Below are 20434 nucleotides of genomic sequence, written 5' to 3' on the forward strand. Positions count from 1 at the left end.
TAAGCGCTGAATTTAGGGACCGCCTCATGTTTGGGGGGAAAGTGCTGGTGTGGACGGCACAGTGCGGTGGCGCAGTAGACACTCTGCCCAAAAAGGGCAGAGTGTCCCCCAGCCGGGATTCCAATATCTCCTGGGCCAGATTTCTTGAGATGAGGCCGTTGAAGCCTTGGGCATGTGGGTGGGTTGCGCTGTACTTTAGCATGAAATGAAAGGCTTGGGAGATGGGGAGTTGCTGGGAAGAGGCGCATGATGGCGCGGGCAAAAGGAGAAATGGCAGGAAAAGGTGAGGATAAGGGTGAACTCCCCAAAGTGTCAGAGGCAGATGTGGAGGTGTCCTGGCTGCTGGTCTGGACTGCAGCGCCAGCCCTGTCAACAGTGGGAGAGGCAGTGGCCGCCAGGCCAAACGACGATTATCCTGCGCTTGCTCTCACCCACTGAGCCCAGGGCTTGCCTTCCAAATGATGGCACCCGCAAGAGGTGGTGAGATTCCAAACGCAGATCTCCAAACCATCTTGGACTTGCAAATTGCACTAAATTTGTCATGTAACTGACATATATATGATGAGTCTATCCATTGTCTGTTCATTTTGGTGAAAGTCAGCCTGTCAGCTGACAGACAGCTGTGCTTGTCAGTGATGATGCCACCGGCTGCTTGTACCCCCAGTTTTTGCTGCTTAGCTTGCCTCCACATCCACACTGCTTTTGCCCCTACACATCACCCCTATCCATGCCTGTGCTTCAGGCAGATGTAGGCCTTGCTGGAGTGTATTGCGGCTAGCTCCAGGTACTGTAGACTTGGGAAAGTGGGTGTCCAAGTGCCGCACTTTCACCCTTAGCTCAGCTAATTTGGGGTATGTTTTTAAAAATCATTGCACCACTACATTGAACACGTGGGCCAGGCATGGAACGTGTTGGAGGCTGGCAAGCTCCAGAGCCCTCCAACAAGACAAAAAAGCCTGGCCCCAGGGGCAGCGGGGATAAACAAATTGCCATATCATCCAGGATGGCATCCCTGACCTCAGAGGCAGTGTGCTGTCCGTCTCCCAAGCTGATGAGCTTCAGCCCAGCCTGCTGACGTCTCCCCACACCAGTGTTGCAGCGTTTTCAGCTCGTAGCTGGGGTCAATTTAACAGCGGAGGAGGAGGAGGGTGGTGTTTCAGCCCTCCTCCCAGGAATGTTTTGTGGGGAGACAAGTCAGGAAAATTCTTGAAACGGGAGAGTTTTGCATCTTTGCCCTTGCTGCCTATGGACATCCCTTTGCCTCTAGCCACCATTTTCCCTGCTTTGCTTGCCTCCACATCCACACTGCTTTTGCCCCTAGACATCACCCCAGTCCATGCCTTAGCTTGTACCCCCAGTTTTTCCTGCTTAGCTTGCCTCCACATCCACACTGCTTTTGCCCCTAGACATCACCCCAGTCCATGCCTTAGCTTGTACCCCCAGTTTTTCCTGCTTAGCTTGCCTCCACATCCACACTGCTTTTGCCCCTAGACATCACCCCAGTCCATGCCTTAGCTTGTACCCCCAGTTTTTCCTGCTTAGCTTGCCTCCACATCCACACTGCTTTTGCCCCTAGACATCACCCCAGTCCATGCCTTAGCTTGTACCCCCAGTTTTTCCTGCTTAGCTTGCCTCCACATCCACACTGCTTTTGCCCCTAGACATCATCCCTATCCATGCCTCTGCCCCTAGCCATAACTCTGCCACCCCTGGAAACTCATGGTGCAGAAACTTTGGTTGCTGACTTTGAGGAGCCCTTGGGTTTTGTAGATGGAACTCCATCAAAGGTCTGTGCAGCTCACACACCCTGCTCAAGATATGGTATTGTAGGGTTTCAGCGTGTGTGAATGACGGACAACAGCCTGTGTTTGGACAGATGTAGGCCTTGCTAGAGTGTTTTTAGGCTAGCAGCGACTCCTGTGCACTTGCAAAAGTGGGCGCACAAGCGCCGCATTTTCAACAGTAGCTTCGGTACATTTGGGTATGTTTTTAAAAAACTTTGCACCACTAGGTTAGACGTGGGCCAAACATGGAACGTGTTGGAGGCTGGCAAGCTCCAGAGCCGCTACCAGGTTCCAGCCATTATCACAGGCGTAAAAATGCCAGGCCCCAGGTGTAGCAGGGAAAAAAAAATGCCATCTCAGCCAGGATGGCATCCCTGACCTCGGAGGCACTGTGCTGTCTGTCCCCCAAGCTGATGAGCTTCAGCACCGCCTGCTGACGTCTCCCCACACCAGTGTTTTAGCGTTTGCCGCTAGTAGCTGTGGTGGAGGTTGCAGCGTCGTAGGGTTTCAGTCTACTCCTGCCATGAATTTTGGCCTGGGAGAGGAGATAGGCCACCCCAGTTTGCACCCGGGGAACAGACTCCACCACATTCACCCTGCCTGTCATTAAAGATAAGCACTGCAGCATCCCTGACCACAGGCGCTTGTCCAAGTGTCGGTGGTCAAGTGGACCTTGCAGCAAAGCGCGGAACTAAGGGCCCACCTGATGTTGAGTGACACGTGCTGGTGCAAGGCGGGGACGTCACACCGGGAGAAGTTGAGACGGCTAGGGACGGCATAGTGAGGTGCCACAGTTGCCATCAGGTCCGGGAAGGCGGGAGTTTCAACAAGCCGGAACGCCAACCTCTCCTGGGCCAGCAGTTTAGCGATGTTGGCGTTCTAGGCTTGCGTGGGTGGGTGGTTAGCGGTGTATTTCTGCCGGCGCTCCAATGTCTGAGATGGTGGGTTGTTGTAAAGAAGCGCCTGATGGTGCAGGAGAAGGAGATAAGACAGAAACAGGGGAGGATGAGGGAGAAGTCAACAAAGTGGCGGAGGCAGATGAAGTGATGTCCTGCCTCGTCCTCTGGAGTGCATCGCCAGCACTGTGAACAGAGGCAGTGGCATGAACGGCGGGCGACGTTTGTCCTGCCGTTGCTGCCTGCCACTGATTCCATTGCTTGGATTCCAAATGACGGTGCATTGAAGTGGTGGACAGGTTGCTCTTCTCAGGGCCCCTACTCGATTTCGAGAGGCAAATTGTGTAGACGACACTATATCTGTCCTCGGCGCATTCCTTGAAAAAACTCTACACCTTCAAGAAACGTGCCCTCGATGGGGGAGTTTTTCTGGGCTGGGTACAAAAGGGAACATCTTCGGACATTCCGGGTCTGGCCTGGCTTCGGCAAAGCAGCTGACCTCTGCCTCTGGACATGTCTCTGCCTCTAGCTACCCTTTTTGGTGCTGCACCTGCCTCAACATCCACACTACTTTCCCAGCTTGACATCTGCCTTGTCCAGGTGGGGTCGGTGTCCTCGTCGTCCACCACCTCCTCTTCCAACTCCTGTCTCGCCTCCTCCTCCTGCACAATGCGCATGTCAACTGGCTGCCCTGACAGCAACTGCGTCTCATCGTCGTCGATGAGGGTGGGTTGCTGGTCATCCGCCACCAAATCGACCGGAGATGGAATGGAGGAGACTCTAGTGTTTGAGCATCTGGACACAGATACTCGTCTGTTAGGTCCGTGGAATCGCGAAATGGAGGGGCAGGTTGCGGTACAGTCAAAGGAAGGGAGAACAGCTCTGGGGAGCAGGGACAGTTGGGGTTATTGTTCTGGGAAGATTGGGAATTTTGGGTGGAAGGAGGACAAGACTGTTGGGTAAGAGGAGGTAGAGGCTGCCTGGCTGGTGGACAATGTGCTTTAAGCGTTATCCGACAGCCATTGCAAGACCTGTTCCTGGTTCTCGGGCCTACTAATCTTTGTACCATTCAGCCTAGTTAATGTGGAACTTTTGTGCAAAGCGCAGAACTTAGGGCCCGCCTGATGTTAAGGGACACACGCTGGTACAAGGCTCAACTCACCCTAAGTGCCAAAAACACTGCTGGTGCAAGGCTCTACTCATGCCAGGGCCTCAATCTCTGCTGGTAGCTCAGCTTAAGGTCCTGTAACTTTGTTTGGAAGGGCTCATGTTAAGGGCTAGAAAAGGGAATTTTGGAAGGTCTTACCACAACACACACACACACACACACACACACACACACACACACACACACACACACACACTCAAAATGACAGTTAAGGGTGAGGGCTTTTGGAATTCCCATTGCCTATTCCATTTGTGGTTGTCATGGGGAACGTGATTTAAAGGGGTGGTTGTTACTGTTTGTTGAGCTTAAATTGGGGTTTGTGTCCATCCATTTGGGGAGTAAAGAAGGTTTCCAGGTATTTTCCCACTTTGATAGAGGTTTTTTTGAATGTGGAAAGTGTGTAGTTGTTAGGCAGTGATGTTGGGGTAATAGAGGGTCTTTGGTGTGTTAGATGCCCCCAGACATGCTTCCCCTGCTGTCCCAGTGTCATTCCAGAGGTGTTGGTATCATTTCCTGGGGTGTCATAGTGGACTTGGTGACCCTCCAGACACGGATTTGGGTTTCCCCCTTAACGAGTATCTGTTCCCCATAGACTATAATGGGGTTCGAAACCCGTTCGAACACACGAACATTGAGCGGCTGTTCGAATCGAATTTCGAACCTCGAACATTTTATTGTTCGCTCATCTCTAATTGTGTGTAAAATAACGTGTTTTACTTTGTTTTACTATCATTGAGTCTAAAACTTTGTATTTTGATCACTAATGGGTTTTTTTGGAGGTGCAATTTTTTTTATTTATTTTTTTTAAGATTAAAAGTATACTTTTCTATATGGGGCTTGAACTTGCAATCATTAGATTGCTTGTACTATAGACTGCAATACTACTGCTTTGCAGCCTATGGGAAAAGCATTGCAGTTCAGTTCTGGACACCAGTTCATAGACTGGATATCCTAGAATTGGAAAGAGTTCTATGGGTGGCCACAAAAATGATAAAGGGCATAAAGGACCTCAGCTATGAGGAAATAATAAAGAAGTTATATCTGTTTAGTTTGGAGAAGATGCTTTTTAAGGGGAAATATGATTATTTAAATGGCCCATACAAGAAATATGGAGAAAAACTGTCATGTAAAATCCTCTCAAAAGACAAGGGGGCATGCTCTCAATCTGGAGAAAACTCAAGAGCTGGCAAAGCTTCTTCACTGTAAGGACTGTGAATGTGTGACATAGCCTTCCCCAGGAGCTGGTCACAGCTGACGGCTTCAAAGAAGGATTAGATGCCTTTTAGCGCAAAATAGCATTGCTTCTGGAAATGTATAGACTCTCATTCCCTTTACCATCTTCTGGTAGAACTGATGGTCTTTTTTCACCCATACTAACTATGTAATTGTATATAGTGCATGTTATTTGCAGAACATTTAGCATCCACAGTGCTTATTGTTTAGTACCTGTAAGCAGACGACTATATTTCTATATACTCACCCAAAACCTGTAACCTCCGTGTTATCCCCATCCTTCCCATGTCAAAACACCAGATGAAAAAAAAAAAATTTGCCCTTTCTAACTCCAGAAATTGATCCCCACACAGTCCCATATGACACGTCTTTTGACCAAGTTCAATTATAAGATTCCTGCCTAAATAAAGTAGCATTGTAACAGTCAACTTTTGTATATTCGTTCCTTTCCCTTTACTTTGAAGACCACCTCTTTCTATAACGTTTGAGGGGTGTGTGTGTGTGTCTTTTTTCCCTCCTTTTAAAGCATAGGTGGAAGATCTATGGTTACCCATATTGCACCAGGAATGCTATAAATTGTGGTATCCTACTATTAAAACTTGCAATAACCAGCTCTGACTTTCTTGGTCCTCTAGATACAAAGCACATCTAGCTCGAACCTCTTCTGATTTGTAGAAAAGCTACTTGCACTTAAGACGTTTTAGTACAAGTGAAATATTAACTGTAATGGTCACTAGAGGGCGTCGCTCACAGAAACCCTGTGAAGAAATGAGACCGTTTAAATGAGGAGGAAAACAAGAAAATTCACTTTTTCCTAATACAAGAGAAGTGGTATTGAGTATAGACAGTATTAGGTAAGGAATGTGGTCATTTATTGATCAATGTAGACAGAAGATGGTTTAGTGAAAGAACATGTCTGTAACTCTGGCCTCTAACACTATAGGTTCACACTAGCCCTCAGTCTCCGTTTGGGGATTCAATTCCCCATTCCACTTGAAAAATGGATGTTTTTTGTTCAGTAACCCGAATTCCAAGCAGATACGAAGAACGGAAACCCGAACACTCGTGTGGACCTAGTTTAAATTGCATTTTGGAAAAGCATTGGATATTTTTCATTGCTTCCTTTTTCACCTTTGATTTAATAGTTCTATTATATAATTGTATTAACCACATTACATTTTCTTTCTGAACCTACTAACATATTTTTGTAACATGGTGATGTAGTTCTTCTAAAATGTGATCTCCTTCCTTTAAAATGGGCAGGGCACCAGATCTGAGGAATCCTGCGTCTTCCCCTTTTCTAATGAGATGTAGCAGAAGAATAATTTCAAGTCTATTTAACATAACCCTCTGTGTGTAACCTCTATGGGAATGTAAGAACAGATGGAGATTTCACTCTCGGCATGTTTTCTTTTCATTTTGTTAATTTACCCGATCACTGCAGGACTGCCCTCCGTGACCGCAAATAAGTTGATAATTTGATCCCTGCAACTGGAACGAATGGTAGTTGAATGATTTTTGGAAAAAATGAACTTTGTTACGTTGGTTTTCTGTATATAACGAAATGCTAGGCAACCTCGGAAAGTGGGAAAAGTCTGTTAATTCTTTAATGCTTGACCTTTGATAAAACCTATACTATTAAATTATCTACAGTTCTGTGCTTGAAGGTTTATGTTCCTTCTTCTCTGATCCCGAGATGTTTATGGGTGCCCTAGTATCAATATAGATTGTGAGTCTCAGAAACGGGCTCTCATTGCCCGATTGTACAGATGTATTCCTTTAACAGGAGCATGACTGCCACCTGCTGTCTAGTCATATGTATACTATTTGCATATTTTTTTAGATTTTTCTATGCAATACATTTGATGAAAGCGAACTTGTGCATTTGACTAAAATCATACAGGTCTAACTAAAGAACTACAACGCACTGGGTGCCCTACCGACATTAAAGGGAATATTTAAAAACCCAAATTACACTTTAATTGCTGAAAATATATAATATAAAAATAGACTGCACAGTGTTGGATTTCAAAATAACACTAAATAGGTTGTCTTATAAATTGATATTTCTAATCTGTTAAATAGGGGTTTCGCATGAACACATTCCCTTCGTGGCTGCCACGATGGGATGCCGATGCAGTGCACTGGCATCCCGTCGCGGCTTTTCGCTCCGGATTAGGCCCAAATGAATGGGCCTAGTCAGGAGGGAGGTGTCATGAGGCAGACGCCGTGGCTGAATCAGTCGCGGAATCCGCCTGAAGAAAGGGCAGCTCGCTTCTTTTTTCCGCGAGCGGGAACAAACTTCTCGCGAAAAAAGGAAATGACCGTCTCCCATTGATTTCAATGGGAGGTGGCAGGATTTTGACACGGATTCCACATCAAAAGCCTGACCATTATGCCCCGTGTGAACTAACCCTTATTCTGGCAGCGCCTCACTGTTTTTAAAAATGTTAAAACAATCGTACAGGTCTCTATAGTCACAACACAAGTTTTTCACATTAGCCAGTTTGTAGCAAAAAAGAAAATTTGATCTTGACAAGGATGGTTTTATAAATGATATTTTGTGAACCAAAATATCTTTACGAATGTGCTCAGAATGAGATAATGAAATGTAAAATGGAAATCTCCTTCACTAGTTTAATCTCTACTTGTATGTACTTTGCACCTGGTGCACTGACATACTGTATATGGATGATATCCAAGTATGATCTGATTTCTCATGGGTAATATGTTATCTTAAGAATCGTGAGGTTTAGGGATTCACCACTAAAAATGTTTCTTAAAGATAAAGTTCTAAGAAAACAACTTGAAGTCTCTCAAAAATGATTTTCTTCGGTGTTGAGGCTTCATCATCCTTCCATGTAATATTTATGTCCATTGAACTGTAGTATTTGGGTTATGTTGGAATATGAGTTTTATTTTTGGTTGTAACTTGGTCTTTCCTCATATGCATTTGTATAACCTGGATACCTTCAGGACAAGTTTGAGGTTTTAGTGATGCCAAAGTGTGGACATGAAGTAATCTCATACGTTTAACACGCAGTAAATTTCTTTTAAAAACAAAATGCACAACTCTCACCTATGAGAATCTAGTGAAACAATTGCCCAGCAGTCTACCAGATTTGCCTACAGGCAGCCATGATCCAAGCACGAAGTTCGGTCAAATCCCTGATGCACTTGATATTTTGCATTTCAATAAAATTCTCTACATTGCTTCATTGGTTTGACGTTACATAGGTTTCTGCTCCTTTTAAAACACCTATGATTGGTTTGTTTGGACAACAGTTGTATATATGTTATGCTTAAACGGGTTTTATTAAAGGATTTTTCAATAAAAATACAACACAAGTAAACAAAAGATAAGTCGAGCATCAATGAAAAAGCATATAAATCAATAGGCGGGGAGGCCAGAAAAGACCCCTCAGCACATAAACCAAAAATAGCTCAACGAGGAGAAGAAAAGGGAATAGGGAGGGAGACAAGAAACAAACAAACAAACACCAGACAAAGACGATGAGAACACAAACAGAACCAGGACGAGAAGTGGAGGAAAGGGAAAGCGAGAAAAAGAAAAAAGGGGGAAGAAAACAGACGGCCATGTCACACTCAAGCGAAGGCAGTAGAAAAGGCAGAGGATTCCTGGAACATAATCCAAGGGCACCATCGAAGTTCAAACTTGGAATAAGCGGGAGAATCCTCCGCCACCAAGGTCTCCATCCTCTGTATAAGAAGAAACTCCTGGAGGAACTCAAGCAGGGAGGGTGGAGTGGAGCTGCGCCAATGTCTTGGAATAACCGCCCTGGCAGCCGTAAGAAAATGTCTCAGGAGATCCTCCTTAATCGCCGACAGCTTGCCAGGGATGACCGACAGAAGCGCCAGCTGAGGAGAAACAGTCACAGATCGCCCACTGACCGTGGAATACAATGAAAACACCGCGTCCCAGAAAGGCCGCAGAACATCACAATCCCACCAAATGTGTAGCATGGTACCCCTAGCGGAGCCACAGCGCCAACATAAGTCAGAAACCGCAGGAAAAATCCTATGAAGAAGCACTGGACACCTATACCACCGGGACAGTATCTTTAAAATTTCTCTCCTGAGCGCTACACGGGAGGGCCATCTTATGAGAAAGCAAGAAGGACCTGTCCCAATCCGCAGATGACAGACTCACAGGAAGATCAGAATTCCAGGCAGCAACATAGGAGGGGAGTCCCGCAGTGACATCCGAAAGGAGAACATCATACAACAGTGAGAGAACACGAGGGGGGGAGGTCCGTTGCCCAACAAAGGATTCTAAGGCTAAGGCCGGAGGAGAAAGATGAGAACGCTTCAAAAAGGACTGAAGTTGGGCGTATTCCAACCACGAGAGACGTAAGTCAGGGTGAGAGCCAGATAACTGGGCAAAAGGAGGGAACGGGGAATCGCCCGCCACCTCCCGAAGACGAGTACAATTCTCCCTTTCCCAACAGAGAAAGCGATCCACTGAACACCCAGGGGGGAACATAGGATTCTCGAAGAGAGGAGTCAAAGGGCGCGGAACACGGGCCAAGCGACCAGAAGAGCAGACCAGATCCCACACCTTCAGGAAGTGCGAGGGGAGAACGTAAAGGCCAGGGGATTTGGGACGAAAGTGTGGTGGAATCCATGGCCAAGAGGAGAGCGAGGATGATATCAGGTCAAATTCGATGGACACCCACTGCTTATCCTGGCGACGGAATTGCCAGTCAAACAAACGAAGCAAAACCGAAGCGCGATAATAAAGGCGCACATCCGGAAGGCCAACGCCTCCCCTGGACTTACGTCTAACAAGAGTACTAAACCCAAGTCTACTCCGAGAGGAGCAGTTGTATATATGTTATACATGTGGTGGTTATAACCATGAAAGAAGGATCTGATTACACTGTCCTTAGGGCTAGGAGATAATCTGCAGACACTTGTCCATGGCCCATCGGCCTGAAACATCATAGTGCAGTGGAGTCTGCTCTGGTTTAAAGGGAGTCTGTCATCAGGAAATATGTATCAAAGTAATGAAAGTACCTTGTGGGGCGGCTTGTAACTTTTTTTTTTTTTTTTTTTTTTTTTTTTGTCTGCATTGTAGCTCTATGTTCATGAAATTCTGCAAATTAGCTGAAAAGAGCTTCTCCTGCTGAGGCTTCACTCTGTAGTTACTCTTGGTTATCTATCCAGACAGTGGGAGATGTCAGTGAAGCGATGGGTAGTGGAGCTGTGCAGTTCGGGGAACTTATCTAGAGCAGAGAGTGAATCCTTCACTGGAGAAGAAACTCCCCTAAATCTCTTTTCAGCTAATAAAGAAGACTAAATGGGAGAGGCTTTTTAATCTACTTGGGCATAGAGTAGTTGAAGGGCTGCTCACATGACCCATTCTCAACTTTATCTATTGTGTTCTCTGAAACACTGTAATGTTCCAGAGTATAACAAGACTGTGTGCAGTGGAATAATGGTCACAACCAGGACTGGAGGAATACGGGGCCAGCTGGAGATGGCCAGGGCCCTGGACCATAATGATGTCTTTCAGGGAAAGTCTGGTTCCTTGACTGCTATACATATTGTTAATGGGAAGGGGCCCGGCCACATGCCAGACCAGGTGACTATAAAAATAAGAAATATGTACTTCTCCTGGGCTTCAGAATACTTCCAGTATCCTGTCCAGGGCTCTTTCAGCCTGTTTTTGGGTACCAGCAGTCACATTGGGTGGGCCTGCATAATGATGTTATTGTGGAGACCCCAGAGTATAATAGCAATGTGGTGTTCACCTGAAGTGGCTCTTTGGATGATTTTATACTGTATGGGGCCACTGTGGGGTGCATATAATACTGTGTGGGATAACTACTGTGGAGCATATTGTACTGTATGTGAGGGACCCACTGTGGAGCATATTATACTGTGTGGGGAGGTACTGTGAGGCATATATCATATTAATTATACACAGTCTGTTATATAGCATCTGTCCACTATTACAGGCTGTATTAACGTTGCATGATGATTTATAAAACAGATACTCTGTAATGTAAATGATGGAGTGACTGTGCTCAGAAAAGCACCATAGTATTTTTAGAGTTGATCAGCAGGGGCCCTGGATGTTGGATCCCAACTGAACTATTATATCTCTTAGACTGTTGGGACCTTGCATATGATCTTTTTACACGCCTGGCGCTGCGCTGCTCACTCAATGTATTCTTGATAACTGCAGTTGTGGGTACTAAAGCTGTACCCTTTTCAAGTATCTGATACTTCTGCAGCACCTGCAACCATCACTATCAAGAATTCACTGTAAGTAGGGGTTTCGGGAACCTGGATAAACTTTTACACTGGGGCCCGCAAGATTTTGTTATGCCACTGACTGTGTAATGGAATCTGTTAGGATCTTATGTTGCCTGTGGTTTGGGCAATGTGGCTGTCTTTGCAACTTTGCTTTAATAATCATCTGAAATAAGGAGAGAGTTTACAATATCTTACATCTGTAAATGTGCTTCATTTTTAGGCTGGTGGAAGAGTTCATGTTACTTGCAAACATGGCAGCTGCTCATAAAATTTACCGAAGGTTTCCTGAACTGGCACTGCTTCGTCGACACCCTCCGCCACAGACCAAATTGCTCAATGACTTGATTGAATTCTGTGACCAAATGGGAATTAAACTGGACTTCACCAACTCAGGAACTTTGCATGTAAGTAAAAAGTTACATACCTACTATAGACCTAAAGCTCCACAGCAACAATCCAAATCTGGAAAATTGTGTGACTGCAATATTTTCTATGGGAAATCATAAAATTGTATATTTTATTTTTGGTGAGGTTTCCAGGTTTATTGCAACTTTTTCACCACAGATTGCAGTTTTAAGATGTATATTAATGGTCACTCACAAGTTAGACACCATAATTTTATCCATGATTTGTGGGCTAAGGATTGTTCTATTTAATGGCAGATTCTTTGATCTCTTGTTTTCTATACAGAAAAGCTTAAATGATCAGTTTGGTGCAGATGAATATTCTACAGCACGCAAGGAAGTTCTGACCAACATGTGCTCCAGGCCTATGCAGGTAAGCACTGGCATCATACTGAGACCAATAGATACACCAGAAATACAGGAGGGGGGGGGGGATAACTTATGTAGAAGTGATATATCTATGGGGTACATCGCCCATATTTGCACCAGAGATTTCCAACTCTGTCCTTTTTCTTCTCTACTTGCTACCTGGCTAGCGAGGATTTCTTTTCTAATGCATGGGACATTCCAAGATATGTCAATATTAAGAGGTTAAGAGCGTATTACGCTCCAATGCGGGAATTGATTAAAGTTGTTTGAGGCCATAGTATTCACTGTTCTTTACCAAGCACAGCACTGGTTCTATTGAATGGGACTGTGCTGCAGCATGTCCATGTGAGCAGTGAACATGTCACATGGCCATGCTGGTAAGTGGAGCTCAGTATCATAGTCTCTGGCAACCCATTGATTTTTTGTGTAGACAGCAGTATAAATAATTCAATCCCCCCACCCCACTTCCCCCATTGTATGTAGGAAGATTTCATTTGTATTGTTTGTTGATATTGCTGTGTCTTGATATAATCCAAACGGTTGAGTTACTGCAACTCCTGTACCATAAAGTTCATCACCAAGGTGGGGGTTTAAAATGTCAGAACTGATCAGTTAAACTGATGATCGAAACTTGATGTGAAAGGCCCATTATATGTAAAAGCATAAATAAATTGTGACATATATAAATTGTTAAAATGGAGTGTGTCAGCAGTAAATTCATTCTATACCTAATCAGTGTCTTGGTTCTATATTTTCCTACTATGCCCGTTCACCTTTTGGAGCCATATTTTCAAATAAATCACTATTTATAAGCTGCACTCATTTCCATAACAATGCCCATTAAAATGGCACTCCAAATCTAAATAGGGGTTATATTTGGAGACTCTTTTACAAGTTACTGTGATTAGGTGTAGACACCGTTTATAGTGGACAGACACACTTTAACATAAAAAGCTGCATTGGGGTAGCTGGGTTCTGAACTGACTTATTGGAAGGAGTGCAAACTCCTCTTTAAGGTGTATAACTTTCAAAATAAGGTTTCTCTTTGTGGGATTTATTTTACATGCACCTTTAGGTGTTCTACAAACGGTGTCCAAAAAACAGACCATCTATATCTGTGACTGAAGGCTCCACAGCTCTACTACTCTATTGTGCACTGCTTTGTGTCCAAACAGCTGTTTATATCCATATATATGACATAAAGAAGAGTTACCCAGGTACTGTAATGTCCTATGTGGGTATATACTGCTGTTTGGTGTCACAGCCGGGTAGGGAAGGGAAGGCTCGGGGTTTTGTTTTTGGAGCACATATTTAGATTGTTTGGCTTATCCGGTTGTAGTGAGCATTTGTCTACCCACGTGTCGCAATTATTTATTATCCAGAAAATAATGTGCCATCAGCTTTGCCACTGAAATGCAATTTTCACTTTGCAATCTGTTGTGCCCAGCTCATGTCACTCCAAAAGCTGCCATACTCTGGAGACATTGCATAACAAATTGCGATGTGCATTTTCTCCTTCAATCCCTTGTGAATATTAAAAATTTGTGTCTAAAGCAAAAAATGTTTTCAATGCCCAATGTTAATAAAATCTATGAAACACCCCTTGATAAATTCCTTGAGGGCTATGGTTGGATTTTCTGTTGTACTGGTATGTTGGATGTCTGCAGCAAAATTTACCCTCTAATAACCAAAGTGCACTCTTTCTGTTCCTAGCTTCCCCATGTACTCATACAGCAGTTTACGTCCACAAATAGCGTATTGCCATGTTCCATAGAAATTGTATAACACACTGCTGGGTGCTTTTTGTCCTATTTAACCTTTTGTTTAAAATATATAAATATGTTTTGGGGCTAAATGTTCTGCAGTGAATAAGTTAAAATAAAGGGAGCACGATTTTTCAAAGAACTCTGTACTGGCACCATTCAAACATGGAGATGTTCAAATCAGACAACATCTGCAAGGAGTTTGTATGTTCTCTCTGTATTTGCATGGGCTTCCTCTGGGTATTCTGGTTTCTTCTCACACTCCAAAGCCAAACTGATAGGGAATGTAGATTGTGAGTGTGAGCCCTAAATTGGGTAAAGACACTGTCTGTAAAGTGTTGCAAAATATGATGGTATTATATAAGTAAGCAAATAAATATAGTTGTGATGGCTCTTGTGCCATAATCTCCAGAAAGCATGTTACTGAGCAAAATGTTGCCATGTTCTTTAATTTAAGACATATTTTCTTTCTAATAGATGGCTGTGTATTTCTGCACTGGAATGCTTAAGGACGAAGCCCTTTTCCACCATTATGCATTGAATGTTCCTTTGTACACGCACTTCACATCTCCCATAAGACGTTATGCTGACATCATCGTTCACCGGCTTCTTGCTGCTGCCATAGGTGAGTTCTCTGTAATGAGGAAGGTGCAATTGTGTAACACTTTTCACTGGTCATTACTAGAGATGAGCGGGTACTGTTCGGATCAGCCGATCCGAACAGCACGCTCCATAGAAATGAATGGATGCACCTGGTACTTCCGCTTTGACGGCGGCCGGCCGCTTAACCCCCCGCGTGCCGGCTACGTCCATTCATTTCTATGCGAGCGTGCTGTTCGGATCGGCTGATCCGAACAGTACTCGCTCATCTCTAGTCATTACACTTATGTTCTGGGTTAGGTTCAATTCATATAGGCACCGTGTCTTCTGTTATGGATCAAAAGCATCATTAAAGCACATAAGGGATGTATCTCAATTGATAAAAAAAAAAAAAAAAAAAAAGTAACAGGATGTATCTTATTTTTCAGAGGCCATATTCACTATTGAATTTTGCCTTTCTCGATTTATGTGCTATATGATATGTCTACCTTGTGACAGGGAATGAAGACATCCACTTATTCATAACGCAGTGTTGTGAGATACTTTACCAATTAATATTCTGTGGAGAATGTTTAGTACAATGTTGCTGAATAACTTATTGACAGCTTTATTGTAAAGTTATGTGCTTCCTTCTGGAGCATTGACTTAGTCCCTGTATACAATATTTCCAGTATGAGTAGGAGGTTAGACTGTGCATGTCTATAAGAGCCCCAGCATGACTCCTGTAGACTAATATTGTTATGACTTCCTGATCATATAAGAAACCATGTGTATTAGAGGAACAGAGAGGTTGTCAGTGTTGGAGGGGAGCATATCACACAATAAATCTCAGTAAGTTTTTCAGTAGAATTACACTGCACACTGGCTTATTTTTTTTCTTTCAAGGTAGTGTTGCCTTTATGTTGATATTGCATATAAATGGCTTGTAGTATATTTTCATTTTCACCTTTGAACATGGTTTACATTGATGTACATGAAAAGTTTAGTGGCTTTGTAAATGCTCTGCCTATTTTTTTTTATTTTTTATTTTTGTAATACAATTCTTAGTTACAGTGTGTTCAAAATACTGCAGACTTCAGAGCTGAAATCTGTAGTTCCTGCTGGATCACTATCTGCAAAACCACCAGATACAAACTACAGCATGTAGAAACTGGTGTCTTTATATCAGATACTGTACATTAATCTGATGTAGGAGAACGTCCCCAGAGTGCCTTATAGAAACATCCTAAGAGATCCTGGTTGTATGAAGAACAAGCCGTGTTAAAGCATTTCCTTTTTTTTTCCCCCTTGTTTTTAGGGCGAGGACCACTACTGCAGTTGCCGCAAGAAGCAATACAGAAACAGGCAGACCATTGTAATGATCGCAAAACCGCATCCAAAAGGGTGCAGGAACTGAGTGCAGAACTATTCTTCTCTGTATTTGTAAAGGTGAGAGATGGCGACCAAATCCTGCATTACATTGCAGTAATACACACTCTTCTGCATGTATCATTAAGATATTTCTTTTATCAGTTTTCTTAATCTAAAAGGACAATATATTTTACTTCATACTTTCCATTAGTGCAATGTTTTTCTGTGCTTTTCCCATTTTCTGCAGGAGTGCGGCCCATTGGAGTCTGAAGCCATGGTTATGGGGGTCTTAAATGAAGCATTTGACGTCTTGGTCTTGAGATATGGTGTTCAAAAGCGAATTTATTGTAATGTAAGCTGTTTTTTTTTTAAATGTGAAAAAATTTATTTTTTAAAAGAACTTGAGTTGACAATCCCCTAATATTCTGCTCGTATGTCTCATATTTAGGCTCTACCTCTCCAGAGTTCACATTTCCAACAGGTGGGGAAGAGGCCAGAGTTGACACTAGTATGGAGTCCAGAGCATGATGGAGAAGAGCCTGTCAAACAGGTAAACCACTTTGTTTATGGCAAAGTTCCGGCAAAAGCTCTCCATGGTGGGGACTTGAGTTGGATTTATTACAGGAGAAGTCGAGAACTAAAAATAGTGTTTGATGCTTTGAAGTATCGGCTGTAGACAAGTTGCCTGTTTTAGTGGCGGTGTGTTGGACAAAGGCAATGCTCTGCAGCAGAAAACATTGTACTTTTCTGAACTCTTATAAACAAGTTAATGATTTTCCATTTCTAACCTTACATGGTGCTAATAAAGGAGACTTTAATCCATTGGTCTTATTATCTCACCTTGGCCTTTAGCTCTCCGTGCATCGTGGAAAATAGACAAAGTACAACTGCGATAGTGTCCTCAGTATGGAGGCGTTTGTGTTTTATGCTTGTTCTACAGTATTTGTGAAACTGGGAATTGTGCCTTTAGGGGTGGAACATGGAAATTAATTGTCTTTACTTGGCTGCAGCCTTCTTTATGTTCACCTACATCACAAGCAAGACGTAACTTTTATTGTCTTGTCATAAAAAAGTCACATTGAGCTTTCTGCTTGGAATAGTTCTTTCTAAATCCAACATGCATACTCCCTTTCATTATGTTTTGTAGACTGGACTATAATAAAGGAGCTACTCTATTTATTGTGCTATAAACTTGGTTTTAAAAGAACAGTGTTCAATGGGTGTCTTGTCTTCTCCTTTTGTGTGTTCTCTGCATGATTGACAGGTCTGTCTACTTGCATATGCGGAGACCTATTGTCCAAGCTGGGTGGGGAGACCTACTGACAGGTTTCCTTTGCAATGTGTGTACTGTATAACCTAGTAAAGAACATGGACCACACCTGCTCCTGCTTTGTAAAATATATGGTCAAGGATGTCTGTGTGCAGCCAAAGGCATGTTCAGATGTAGCAAATAGAGCTGAGCGAGTACTATTCGCAATGGCCGTTTCAAATAGCATGCACCCATAGGAATGAAGGGAAGTGGCCGGCCTCTTAACCCCCTGCGTGCCGGCTGCGTCCATTCATTCCTATGGGTGCGTGGGATGGGTTTCGAATAGTACTCGCTCATCTCTAGTAGCAAATGTTAACTTGACAATTATTGAATTTACAACATTCAATTCAGACATGTGATATTAACATATGCTATGTTTGTATTGAGGATTTATATGGGCTCACATAAGTATCGCTTTTAAAAGACCATTTTTCTGTCTTTCCCAGGTAATTGGCATCTTCACACTACTAGAGGTGGTTCTGAAGTCTGATAAAGTGCCTTTGAAGTATACAGCAGTTCTAAAAAGACCTGGGGCTGGAAACTGAGCCCCACAAGGACACTTCAGGACATTGTGTGACAAGGGGTCTCTTACCACGTCTCCTAAACCAATGCTTTTTTTTAAATATCATCCGTGCAATACCCAAAGCAAAGAATTGACTGACTTTCTTTGAACTTGCAGTGATGGACATGAAGTGTACAATATGGTGTTTTTATTTTATTTTATTGCATTTTATTTGCCCAGTTAATTTTTAGTTTACATTTCATTGTGGATTACATTTTTTTTTATTTCATACATTAATTCCAGTTCATCTAAATATAAAATGAAGCATCTTTTTAAGTAGTCTTAAATATGAATACTTATAGTTTTGTGTCTACAGCTCGTATACGTTTGTGTTAATACACTATGAACAAACCCTATGTAGATTCTGCAGTCATATTGCTATATATGTATACCCAACAGCTTCCTATCTGACTGAATGTGTATTAGTGAAAACTAGAGGGACATTATCAAGCTACACAGGGTGTTATTAGTCTATTACCACAGTCCCGTGGATTTGAATAGGAGCGGTAGACACAAAACAATATAGGATTTTTAATTGGGATTATTTGAAAAGTATGGTTTTTTTTTTCAGTTTTAGATGTTTTGGATCAATATAATGTATGCAATTGGGACTTTTAAGATTTACTTTTAGTAGTAAAGCTTTTACCATGTCATATTAATGGAATGTACATGGGAGAAAAGATGTAACTTGGGAATTTCATCTGTTTTTAGACATTTTTTTTTCTAATTTTTTTGTTTTTGTTTTGGGATTACCTACAGATTTTAACAAAATGTTTACATCCCTTGATATTTTTTATTTTTGCTGTGCTTGGTTACCAGTATGTAATGAAAATGAATAAATCAATGACTTGCCAGACATGGGCAGATTATAATGGAGCTGGAACGTTGTCATAGTACTTTTTATTAAATTATTAGTAGCAGTCTCACAACTGGAAAGGTAATGTTGTTCATGTGACTGCTCGTGTACCACCAGACCCATGATCTTTGTGACTTCTGCATCCATACAATGTCAGGAGATGCTTATTACCTGATGTAAAGTATATATTGTAGAACTGATTTCTCCTCATATCTGTAATCCACAATCCAATAAAACAATCTGCTATGATTTTTCTCTTCTGTGTCTGTTTGTGTGAAGGGTTTTCTGTCTTCATCGGGGTGTAGTATATTGTATAACACAGCATTAGAACAGTAATGTGCGGCGCTTGCTTACATTGTCTGGTTATGGGTTATATAACCATTTTTTATAATGACTTAGAGACCTCAGTAGTAAACATTGAGGCATTTCACTCTCGAACACTGAATCACTTCATTCCATAGGCATGTCAATGATCTGTCATTCTGATTTCATAAGAGAGGCTCAAATGGCTGAAATAAATTCTAATAGCAAGCAAGTTGCAAATCTGACACATTCATGTTAGTAGTAATGTGTGAAATCTTCCTAATGTGTAAGCTCATGTGTTGTACTTACAAACAAAGCGCATCCTAAGGCTGCTTTCACACAGAGTAACACTCAACTCATTCTGACATGTAACACTTGTCAGAGTGCGCGATGCAAAACAGAATCCCATTGACTTCAATGGGTTCGGTCTTATGCGTGCTACCCATTGAACTCAATGGGAGGCTTTTTTAACTATTGCTTTCAATGTGATACGCACGTAAGACCGAACCCATTGAAGTCAGAATGAGCGGAGTGTTACTCCGTGTGAAAGCAGCCTAATAAGGGCAGAAACCACCACTGTGTGGCATAGACCAATGTGCTGTAGAGTGTGAAATATTTATTTTTCTTACACTTGTTGGAAATTGCATTTTATTCAAGGATCAACATTCTACACTGATCCATTACCGCTGGGCACTGCACATGTATGGCATTGTCATGGCACCAGCTCAGGAGAGCTGAAGATGACTCCAATCTCAGATATTTAATCCCTTAGATTCTGCAGCCATCATTGACCACAGCGTCTAAGGTGGTTGTTTAGTGTTGAGGTCCCCCTTATCAACAGGCCATGACAGCCAGAACACTGAGGTATATTAGTACCACAATGTATTCTATCAGGGATTAGAAGATTGCATAGTCTAGTCCCCCAATTTGACTAAGAAAGAGGGGCAAAATAAAGATATTTTAACGTTTAAAAAAAAGCACCAAATTAAAATACACATTCATATTCTTTAATATGAAATAAATAAATGGTAGCTAATATATGTTAAGCCTACATCATTTGAAACAAACCATACAACAAAAACACATTATTTAGCAAACAAAGTAAGCACTTTAAAAAAGAAAAAAAACCCACCAGAGATGAAATTTTCATCACCTTGAACCATAAAAGATGGCACGAAGGTAAGTGATCAGAGACTCGTATGTACCCCAGGGTGATGGTAATAAAGTATGGCTCATCTCTCAAAAGAACGAGCCTGCAACTGGCTCATTGGGGGAAAAGAAAATAAAAAGTTATGGCTCTCAGAACATTGCAACACAAAACAAATTTTTCAGATTGTGTAAAATGAGTAAAACACTAAATACAATTTACAATATTTTTTTTAATACTGTAATCATGTTTGGGGGGAAAAGAAGGGTGCGTCTTATAGGCCGAATGTGGCGCCTGGCATCCGCTGTAATAGAGAGGCGGAAGCCGGCAAGTGATAGACGCCATTACAGGTGCCGGGGCCTGCGACATCGTTGTGCTCCTCTGCCCTGCATGAAGCCAGCAGCGGCA

General features: G+C 42.6%; 1 protein-coding gene across 2 annotated transcripts in view; it reads left to right on the forward strand.

Moving 5' to 3' along the window:
- Positions 1 to 18816, forward strand: part of DIS3L2 (DIS3 like 3'-5' exoribonuclease 2) — a 230714-nt gene extending 211898 nt beyond the window's left edge. For both annotated transcript variants that reach the window (XM_075268480.1, XM_075268481.1), the window contains 7 exons: positions 11584 to 11767; positions 12054 to 12140; positions 14377 to 14524; positions 15797 to 15927; positions 16097 to 16201; positions 16298 to 16399; positions 17605 to 18816. In XM_075268480.1, coding sequence (XP_075124581.1) covers positions 11584 to 11767; positions 12054 to 12140; positions 14377 to 14524; positions 15797 to 15927; positions 16097 to 16201; positions 16298 to 16399; positions 17605 to 17703 — 856 coding nt within the window. In that variant the 3' untranslated portion in view covers positions 17704 to 18816. The remainder of the gene's footprint in view (positions 1 to 11583; positions 11768 to 12053; positions 12141 to 14376; positions 14525 to 15796; positions 15928 to 16096; positions 16202 to 16297; positions 16400 to 17604) is intronic.
- The last annotated feature ends 1618 nt before the right edge of the window (positions 18817 to 20434 follow it).

Source organism: Leptodactylus fuscus, chromosome 3 (genome assembly GCF_031893055.1).
Source record: "Leptodactylus fuscus isolate aLepFus1 chromosome 3, aLepFus1.hap2, whole genome shotgun sequence".
Taxonomy (NCBI): Eukaryota; Metazoa; Chordata; class Amphibia; order Anura; family Leptodactylidae; genus Leptodactylus; species Leptodactylus fuscus.